At 35.8% G+C, this 11,115-nt stretch overlaps 1 protein-coding gene across 1 annotated transcript; it reads left to right on the forward strand.

The window, feature by feature from the left end:
- The first annotated feature begins 937 nt into the window (after positions 1–937).
- On the forward strand, positions 938–10,749 carry LOC145681421 (uncharacterized). Its single transcript, XM_081753066.1, has 2 exons — positions 938–1,047; positions 10,292–10,749. The coding sequence occupies exons 1-2, from the start codon at positions 997–999 to the stop codon at positions 10,697–10,699; spliced, it is 459 nt and encodes a 152-aa protein (XP_081609192.1). The 5' UTR covers positions 938–996; the 3' UTR covers positions 10,700–10,749.
- The last annotated feature ends 366 nt before the right edge of the window (positions 10,750–11,115 follow it).

Genomic DNA, 11,115 nt, shown 5'->3' on the forward strand with positions numbered 1-11,115 from the left:
CCATCGTGCTTCGAGTAGTTAAGCACATAAAACTTGGTACGTAAACTTCCTAAGTTGTGACGTGGCAGAACGTTTCCAGAATACACGCTTCTAGAGATAGAAGGCAGAAATTCCCATATTTTTGTTAGCATTCTGTACAATGACCGATGTGAGAAAACGATTGAATGCTTTGAAATGAATTTATGAACATAGTTTGCACTTCGGTTGGCATATTTTTTTACCACTAAACTTTAGTTGAATCGGGGAATATTTGTGCATGTTTCACAAGACATATGAGTGGTACTTTTTAAAAAAAAATCAACATTCTTATCACCTTGGTTGAGCCGGGGTTTGAACTTTTATTTAGATACAAAAAAAATACTGATCTTAATGGAAGGGATAAAGGTACTCAAACACTTGAGAATATTTTTCCATAAGTCTATTATTGCCGTGAGCAGAGGGAGCATTTGAACTAGTAAATTTAATAACAATAATAATTTTATTGTCAAATATTATCAAAGTACTATGTATTTAATCATAATTTACAGAAAATGGTGCAATTTTGAAGAGAGTGCGTGAAGGAAATTCAACGTAATAATGTTACATCATTGCGACATATCCGAATGAATTAAAGCGACGGAAATTGTATTATCTAATTCTTAACAATAAACTCTTAAGCATTTAATAGCTCGCAGAATTATTAGAAATGAATATTAATTGCTTATTATCTTCTCATTTGATTGCTGTCTAAAACGATAATGGCCATATGCTGTTGCAAAATGTATCATTGTATATTTAACTAGTGCTCGAATCAAGTTGTTGTAAGTGAAACAATTGACAACTATTGATACATTAATGAGTACTAGTATCTCAAATTAAGATAATAGTTACAGGTTGTTAAAAACCCAAAGATTTTTTTATGATATCGTGAAGTTAGTTATTCTTCTTGATAGATCTCCAAATTTGGCATCGTCGGGGCGTTTCAATCCAAGGATCATATAAACTAGTATATCTACCATGGCATCGACAAAGAATCTATATCTATTGCTATTAATTGCCGTATTGCAGGTACGATTTTTGCTTTTTTTCTGTATCTAATATATCTAGGGATTTGTATACAGGATTCTGAAACAAACAAAAGTGCTCGTTTCTTACTGTCTTCCTATTTTCAACGAACATATAAACTATTCCTGAAAATAAATCGAGGTATCTATTTCCTATAATGATACAGTAAGACAGTCAGAAAATTGCGATCCCAGTCTATTAGTTAATGTTGTATTCCTCTTCAGAGTCCTGCGACTAGACATTTAGCAATTCTTCCTGCTTATGTGGTTGCCTAGTGCAGTGTCGATGGTGCACGCCATATTAGGGCTCGATTCCCGGTGGGGAGAGACATTGAAATATGAACACATTGCAGTGACTCGGATGTAACCATAATCTCTAGCTTCACGTCTCATATAGTCTTGGTGCTGAGAAGGGACATTGAACTTCAATAAAATAATAAACAAGCAATAAGGAGAATTTTTAAATATTAATTGTCTTTCTTCCTATTACTTATTCAACCTAAGTGATAAAAGGTACAAGGTTCCATCCTCTTCTGGAAGAACTTCTGTACACGAACCGCCGTTCTGCCATCAGGACGCACCTCTCCAATGGAAAGAATGTGAGTTTGTTATTTCAGAAGGACGAAAACCTTCAAGCAGTACGCATTATAAATAATACAATTAACAATATAAGAGTAGGTTTAGTGTTTCCCAGTTGTCACCGACAATCTACTCTAGATATGATTGGTGTTTGGTGGATCAACAAAGGAGCGTAAATGTTCACACGATCACTTTTAGAAAACATTTCGCCATTATTGAACTAACAGTTGTACCAACATGATTCTTTTTGCGCTAAAAATAGTGTTCATGCTCTTTCCACCAGGAGAATTTCTGTCCTGCTGGATGTATACAAAGTACTCTAATTTTTTTTTTTTTTTTGGATAAACATGGTAGGACTTTTAGTACGTTACGTCCTGCCAGAATGACGTAGTAAGTTCTAAGGTAAGGTAATAGGCAAACTAATTAAACTCCTCTACTCCACCTCACTTTCTCACTACCAAAGAGGAATTAAAATCCCTGGCCTTGTCAGAGTAAGGAACTTTTCGTAAGATACCGAGCTGTGTTTAAAAATATCTAAACTAATTTTTCATTTTTTTCGCATAAACGAATAAAGATCGGGAGACTTTCTTCAGCGTAGATGTAGAGGAGACATTCATGCGTGGTCGTGAATTTTTTCTCGCCCGCAAAAAGCATCAGTTGCTGGCAGTCGGCCAACAAGTGAAGACGTGTAGTGAGTGCTCGTTGAATTTCAATTTTCTTGTAAAATGACAGACGAACTTGAGCAACCATATTACATCAAATTTGGCCAGAATCTTGGCGATATGCAAGCGGAAACCATTCAGTCGGATCACTACATTCAAGTTTGATCAAGAATTTGGGCATGAAGAGAATGTCCGCGAAATTTGATTCAGGTTTTCATCGCCAAACACAACATTCCTGTATGTTGTCAGGCTCCCTACTAACCCGACATGGTTCTATGTGACTTTTGGTTATTTCCCAAGCTGAAAATGCCATTAAAAGGGATCCGATTTGAGTCAAGAGAAGACATCATGCGTAATGTAGAAGCACAGTTGCTCCGTACTTCAACTACTGCGTTCTAGAAGTGTTTGCAACAATGGCGGGAGCGCTGGGAGAAGTATGTGCATTACCAAGATTACTTTGAAGAGCATAGTGTTTCGGATTTCCATATCAGTAAATATATTTTTGACAACCAAAGGTTCGATGGTTTTTGAATACACCTTTGTAGGGTAATGATCAATCCTTTTTACCAAAGATTCGTTGGTATTTGTTGTCACTGAGAAGGCATTGCTGCTTTGTAAGATACTGTCAACCCCTGTTGCCGACAGTAACTATATTTAATTTTTATCCTTAAAAGAATTGTTGAATTTAATATTAATTTAAAATTGAATTTCCAGAAATGAAAACTCAATCGTTACAAAATTAATTTCAATATTTCTCTCATTTAAGAGTCAGGGAAGGTTTTGAGATAAGTAACTCCTATCGACTTTTTAACATTGTTCCAAATTTCACAGAAATTGGTCTTTTACATGATTCAATAATCGAATATGAAGAGTGTTGAAATTACAAAATATCGCATGGAGTTGCAATATACGTATATTCTCTCATGTATATAGTAATGTATAGAAAAATGGAATCTATGCTCATTTGTAGTACATTACATATTTAGGATTAGTGAAGCGAGAGTTCATGTTTGGAGTTAAATTGAAAGTTTAAAATGAAAATGTCTGTTTATTGGTGGGTCGGATAATATACACTTTTTAAAGCAACTTGAAGGCCATGATAGTACTCTGATACTCTACCCATTCTATTTGCTTGCGGATTGCATTTACCTGTAACATAAAATTATCACTTGCATATAGTAAGTAGACATTAATTCCCGAATTCTATGCAATGTCAACAACTTATCCAGCTACTCCAAAAACGATTGTTTAGAAATTAATATCGGTTACTTTAGATTATTATTCATATTACATTCCTTCACTCCCATGGTGCTTATTTAACTGAACTTCAGATAGAATGGCATTTCGAGTATCGCAATGCACCAAAGCAACTCCGAGAACTATGGATTCGACACTAATATCTGTAATTTTTGAACGTTTTTATAAGCCACCCTTCTCAATCCCTCTGTAGGTATACTAGGTTAGTCTTACCAAACTGAGAGCCGAACATGAAGTTAAATGGCACCGGGGTGTCATAAATCAATTTAGGGACCCCGCAAACTATAGATTCGACACTAATAACTTTTTTCGAATATTTTTAAGTCTCCACCTCCCTCTCTCCCAAGATGTGTTAGGAGGGCCTAACTCCCATAGTTACTGACTTAAGAAATATGTATGTGAAGTTTGGATGTAATTGCTCCAGGCGTTCCAGAGTTAGGCTGAAACATACGTACACGTATACACACATTCATCCCTTCTATATATGTAACTTGGTCACAAAGAAGAGGCAGATTTAAAATATTTATTTATAATGAACACATAGAATAAGTCGTCGAACAGAAGGAAGTTAAAAATTTTAAATCCCCATCTATTAGTTCCATTCAATGCCTACAGCGACACTCTGTTTGGTTTACACAAAAATGTCAATACTTTAAGAGAAATCATTTTGTGTGATGTAGTACGCAAAGAGTATTGGTACAAGAAATTGGTAGACGATGGTTGGATATATAAAAGAGAAAGCATTGATCGTGATCGCATGAAAGCCGAAAATGTTGAGCTTATCCAAATTCCTTTCGAACATAGCCCTAGGAAATTCACAAACAGAGGAAGCAGAGAACTTGGAATTACGCGATGAACAGTATGGCATGTGCTAAAGAAATGTATACATCTGAAGTCATGTAAGTTGCAGTTACTTTATTCATTACATCCTGGCGATCGTGAAAAACGATTAGAATTTTGCACTGTAATTTTGAAAGATTTGGAAAGTGACACTTTTCTGAAAGGCTTTTACTCTTCGGTGAATTAACTTCCATATCTCTAGTAAAGTGAATCACCACAATGTCAGAATTTGGGGACTGATAACATGAAACATGGCAGAAACTCACAAAAGCTGAATGCAATTTGTGACATTCCCATCAACAAAGTTTATGATCCTTTCTTATAGAGGAAATTGTAACAGGAATTACACATGTGGATGTACTCTATAGTGTGTGGAGTTAGCGTAAAAATATTTTACTTCCGGCTACCAGTCTGCAATTTTACACAGTTCTTACATATATACCAAAGAACAGAAAACCGCCGGGAGACACTCGATCCAATGTCCAGAACTCGTTTGATGACGTCATCAAAATGGCGGACAGCTCGATTAAAAAATAAGCCATATCTCAATTATTTATGGGCCGATTTTCTTCCAACTTGGCTCATTTTAAAGGAAATTAAATTTGCAATAAAACATGTTACCAAAATATTTTCTCTGAAATTAACCGTTTCGGAGTTATATAAGAATTTAATAAATTAATGAGTATTTATTGAAGAAAAATAAAAAATAACCCCGAAACACTTAGTTTTAGACGAAACACTTAGGTAACGTGTTATATTGTTAATTTCATTATTTTTACAATGAGCTATTAACGAAGAAAATCGGTCCATAAATAACTGAGATATCACATATAAAGTGTTAATTACATTATTAAAATTTCGGTCACGACTTCTAACAGATAGCGACAAATTCAGCCAAAATACTTCTTCCATATACCAGTCCCAAATTTTACACAGTATTTATATACATAATAAATAATTTTAAAATGCCTGTGAGACACTTAGTTTAACAAGCTGAACTCCTAGGTTGACGTCATCAAAAACATAGGTTTGCTTAAATACATTTAACTCCGTTACCAATCATTTTATTGAGTCGTCCAATTTTTCCATTTGAAAGATCATGAAATAAGCTACAAAAATGTTATTCGATTTAGTTTATAGGTAAATGGTTTATGAACCATATATGACGATAACAACTTGGAAATGGATGAAAAGAAGATCCGTATATTTTCTTCTAGTGGATGGCAGAAGCTTCTACTTGAAAGAAACGCAAAAACATTTCTTTTGTTTTAGCTAGTGGTAACTAGTGGTGACAGAAGTCACTTACCGAATTATTAGAAAAGAAACAAGTATTCTATCACATAATATTTTCAACGTGGTGCGTCGGCTTGGCTAGCAATATTGTTTATTTATTGCAATTCGTGCATTCAGTTTGTTTTTAAGTTTCTATTAATTTCGATTCAGATATAGCCTCCAAGTGCTTAGCCATTACATTATTACCTTGGAACAACGGATAGTTTGTGATAAGTTTTAATAGTCAGATTTGTTTCACATATAAAACTACAGATGGAAAGCAAGAGGCAAGTTGAAATTTGCGAGCAGTTGGTAAGACTATATCTCAAACCCCCAGATATTAATTGGAAGCTATGTTTAGTTTCCCAAAAACATTCAAAAGAACCCCTTATTCTACCAACAGTTCAAAAATATACTTCGCTTGTAGAGAATCTGCAGAAATATGCTGAATTTGAGTCCTTCCCCTCCACCTGAACACTGAAAACTTGTTTACCCAATTTATCGAAAATCAGGGAAAACACCATAAAGTATGTCGAACAAGATTCAACAGTCAAAAAATTGACCGACTTTCTCGAAAGAAGAAACCAAGGTTGAATGATGAATCTAGTTCAGATACAAACGATGCTACAATGTTAGAGGACTCTGCCATCAATGCCAGCTGTACTACAGCCAGAGTTACCAGATCCCATTTATCCAAATCCGACATCAAACTTACTTGTATTTTCTGCGAGACCAAGGAAAACGAATCTGAAAAGTTAGTTTCGGCAGCCACATTAGGTATTGGCCCCAATATATACGAAAACGCCTTGCTGCTAGGAGTTGAAAAACTACTCACGAAATTAACTAGTAACAGCGATCTTGTCGCCTTAGAGGCGAAGTATCACAAACGGTGCTGTCAAATTCCTTACGAAAGTACTAAGTGTGAACAGGGCTGAGAACCAAAATGCCAATGATAGGTCTTCCAATGTTGCCTATGGATCCGTTTTAAGTGAGCTTGTAACGTTTATGCAAGATTGGTACTTGTACAACCAAATAGCACCAGTCTTCCGTATGGCAAACCTTGCGAATCTGGTTGAGAATCGATTACACGAGCTAGGGTTTGCAAATGTAAATGTGAACAGGACACACTTGAAGGAGCACTGCTGACTTTTATTCGTATTTGAGAGAGGACAAGGTTGGTAGGAATATTGTACTTACGTTTGAAGGAGATGTCCATAACGAGATTAGGATAGCTAGTGAAAATAACTCTCTTAGTGATGGTATGTGTCTCGCCCGAGCAGTGAAAATTCTTCGCGATGAAATGTTTCAACACTATCCCAAATTTGATGGATCATTCAGTGGAGAGTTTACACCTGAAAATTGTGTCTCTCCAACGTTAGTGAAGTTTTTCAGGATGCTTTTAGAGGGTGCAACTACAGGTGAAGAGCTCGACGATGGTGGAACGGATATGGAAAATCAGATCAAAGTGTGAAGTGCTACAGAATCTATTGCGCAACTAGTGCGATTCAATTGCATAAAAAGAACAAGAAAGGGATCCACAAAGTCAATTCGTTACCCTTTGGGAAAAGAAACACCTTTACCTCTCTATCTTGGCCTCATGCTTCATAGTCAAATTGGCAGCGCTGATGTCATTGATAAACTCTTTCGCTTAGGGTTGAGTGTTTCATACAGTAGGGTAAAATCCTTTCTATATGCTACGACCAGCTCAATGTGTGAACATTTTGAAAAACATGGGTTTGTCCGTCCCCCAAGTGTTGCAAATAATGTCTTCACATGTGCAGCAATAGACAACGTTGATCATGAATCGTCGTCGAACTCATCTATCAGCGCTTTTCACGGTACTTCCATATCTTTAATTCAATACGTGCCCGAGGACTCGAAACTTACGGAGTCTGTAAAACTTGACTTAAACTTCCAATCAAGAACAACACATCTGCCCGAAAATTATACGACATTGCCACCGACTCCAAAATTCAGAAGCTAAGTTCCAATGAGTACGGTAAATACCGATCTGCAAAATGTAGCAGCCGAAATGTCGCCTGAGCTACTCGAATGGTTGAATGATAAAAGAAGCTTTGCGGGATGTGAAGGATTAATACAGTTGGTTCCCTACTTCTCCAAAAAAGTTCAATTCCACGAGAAACAAATGTACGACAATCTTGCTTCCAATTATTAATGAAGACATCAACTCGCCATCGGCTTTACGACATGCAACAAATATTGCATCTGCCGTTGTTCGTAAGGTTAATCCGAGCCAAACCCCCGGTCATCACAGCTGACCAACCTGTTTACGCCTTGCTGAAGTCTATTCAATGGGCAACGCCGGATAAATATGGAGAAGACAAAATCAAAGTCATGTTAGGTGGTCTGCATATAGAAATGGCCCTAGCGTCTGTGATAGGTACATGTTTAGAAGGAAGTGGATGGACTGACAACCTTGTTGAAGATCGTGTCACAACATCAGAAAGAGCAGAAGCATTATTGAAAGCGTTGCATCTCAAGAGAACACGATACGCTCACGAAATAACAATCGTTACTCTTCAGATCTTGTTAGAAAGAGCCTACCAAAATCGGAACGAAGACGAAGACAAATTACTTTGAAAACTGGACGCAGCGAAGATCAAAAGAGTCGGCTCAGTTTGTGTACTGAAAGACCACCATGGTGCTAGAATGTCTCCTTTTAGATTTAGTCCGCAGCATTCGACAGGGCAGTTTGATAGACTTTATTTCCACTCTGGAGAAAATTTGTCCATGGTAACGGAGATAGTTGTATTTAAGCAAACCTATGTTTTTGATGACGTCAACATAGGAGTTCAACTTGTTAAATCAAGTGTCTCCCACGTATTTTAAAATTATTTATTATGTATATAAATACTGTGTAAAATTTGGGACTAGTATATGGAAGTGAAGTATTTTGGCTGAATTTGTCGCTATCTGTTTGAAGTCGTGACCGAAATTTTAATAATGTAATTTACACGTTATATGTGATATCTCAGTTATTTATGGACCGATTTTCTTCGTTAATAGCTCATTGTAAAGATAATGAAAATAACAATATAACACGTTACCTAAGTGTTTCGTCTAAAACTAAGGGTTTCGGAGTTATTTTTTTATTTTTCTTCAATAAATACTCATTAATTTATTAAATTCTTAAATAACTCCGAAACGGTTAATTTCAGAGAAAATATTTTGGTAACATGTTTTATTGCAAATTTAATTTCCTTTAAAATGAGCCAAGTTGGAAGAAAATCGGTCCATAAATAACAGAGATATGGCTTATTTTTTGAATCGAGCTGTCCGCCATTTTGATGGCGTCATCACATGAGTTCCGGACGTCAGATCAAGTGTCTCCCAGTGAATTCTTGTCCTTTGGTATACGAGTACATATAAGAACTGTGTAAAATTGCAGACTGGTAGCCGGAAGTGAAATATTTTGGTGGTTTCTGACACTAACTCCATGCAGTACTAAGGCTGGTTGTTTCCTCAACTTCAGTAAGGTCGGAATGATTTTATGTGCATGCAAGGCGGCGCTTTACCTTACCACCACCATGAATGGCACAATTTCAGGGTGATGGATTGGAAAAGATATGAAACATCATATTGTTTATCAGGTAATACTTGTTTATGAAGTGGGCTCCTAGGTCACGGGATTTACCGTTTGCGACTGTCATTTGTTTAGAGAACTCAAAACATAGCGCATATGTATAACCTATTCATGATACTCTACAAGATAAGCAACATTGAGTTGTTATAGCAGTGAGAAATAGCCAGGGACCACTTAATTAGTGTGTGGCAAGAAATGAGATACCGATTCAACATTTTTAATATTACAAATTGTGCTCGAATGCAAAAAATAAAACTCCATTCATCTAGTGATATATTGGATGTGTCTACATCTACTGCCGTTCATTAGAAATACATATTTTAAATCTGCTCCTGTTTTTTGAATACCCGTGTATATTTCGAATAAATATGTATTACCTCAACTGTTTCAAATGACTTTGGAATGGAGTTATCACTTTAGTTGAACCGACTTCCTACGATATCATTTTCATTAGGAAAATGTAAATACTAACGATGGAATAGGGTTCGATTGTTCATGAAGAATAACAACTGCACCCTTTCAAGTGAATTTTTGATTTGTTATTACTTATGCCAATCTACGATTTTGTTATTTAATTTAAATTCAGACATACATCCTAAGGGAGGAAAGAAGGTTCAAACGTACCTTTCAAATATTTATCATCGCCGAGTGCTTTAATTAGGCTCCAACCCACATGAGTGGTTGTATTGTTAATGGGTATAGTTTCAAATAAAATTCCATCATTTTGTAATCTCTCTTTCGAAACAATGTAGCCAAACAATGAACAACAGTCATATAATTGCAGTTTGATAACGCATTGTTTCTCGTACAGTGTATGAATGATAAAGGAGAAAGTTACTTTGGAAACGTCAGAAAACAAATAAAAGACACAAGGACTGGAAAACCAAAAATGTATTAAATGTTAAAAGCAACTGGATTTTTAATAAATTAAGCAGATATACGTATAAACATGGAACAATTTCGGTAAATTCAATTAGAATATGTTAATGCAGACATTATGTGGAAAATTAACAGTTTATTCTCTTTGTATTCAGGGTTGTCCATCTTTTGCTTCTGGAGGCGGAGGAAGAGGAGGAGCATATCAAGGACAACGTGCAAGGAACCAACCAAATGTTTCGTTCGCACCCAGTGGACCAATAAGAGTTCAACCACGTAATGCACTTCAAGAAAATTCGAAGTCTTCAAACAAAGTCCCGGATATTGGTTTCCCTCCTTTGGAAGGCGAAGAATATACAGAGCTTCAGAGAAAACTTGTAAGATATTGGAATGACAATCTTCCTGAAGTTCCTCTAGAAGATTATCTTATAAACTTTGTCATTTCTAGCAGAGGTGAAATTGGGATAACTATCAGTGTCTCACGAACAAATCCTGATTTCTATAAGATTAGAGACTTAGTTGCAGATTTCTTTTATGAGACGTATCACGTTAGACCCATTTATTAGCGTGGAGTATAAATACTATTTTATTTAGTAAATGCTTATTGTTTTATGAATGTCTCATCCTCTTCTTTGTTAGACTTCGAATTTACAACTCAGAATTATGAATATAAAGATATAAAATAGAATTTTGTGTCATTATAACAATTTTTTGTGAAATTTCAATTGTGTTAATTAATATAATTCAAACTTCGAATCATGAATTGAGGATTTAGAGAAAGTATTATTACATATACTGTAAAAACAATTATAATAAAAAAAATAAAATGTGTATTTATTTCATTGTGATAAAAGGTTTGGGTTTCTTGCGGATAGTCAAATCTATGTTGAGATGGCACCTGTGATCAGAGAGTCCTCATGGCTAAGTGGTGTGCAGACGCACCTTTCGTGTGGTAGATTCGGGTTCGACTTCCCCTTGGGAG

Source organism: Thermobia domestica, chromosome 3 (assembly GCF_964235325.1).
Source record: "Thermobia domestica chromosome 3, izTheDome1.hap1.1, whole genome shotgun sequence".
Taxonomy (NCBI): domain Eukaryota; kingdom Metazoa; phylum Arthropoda; class Insecta; order Zygentoma; family Lepismatidae; genus Thermobia; species Thermobia domestica.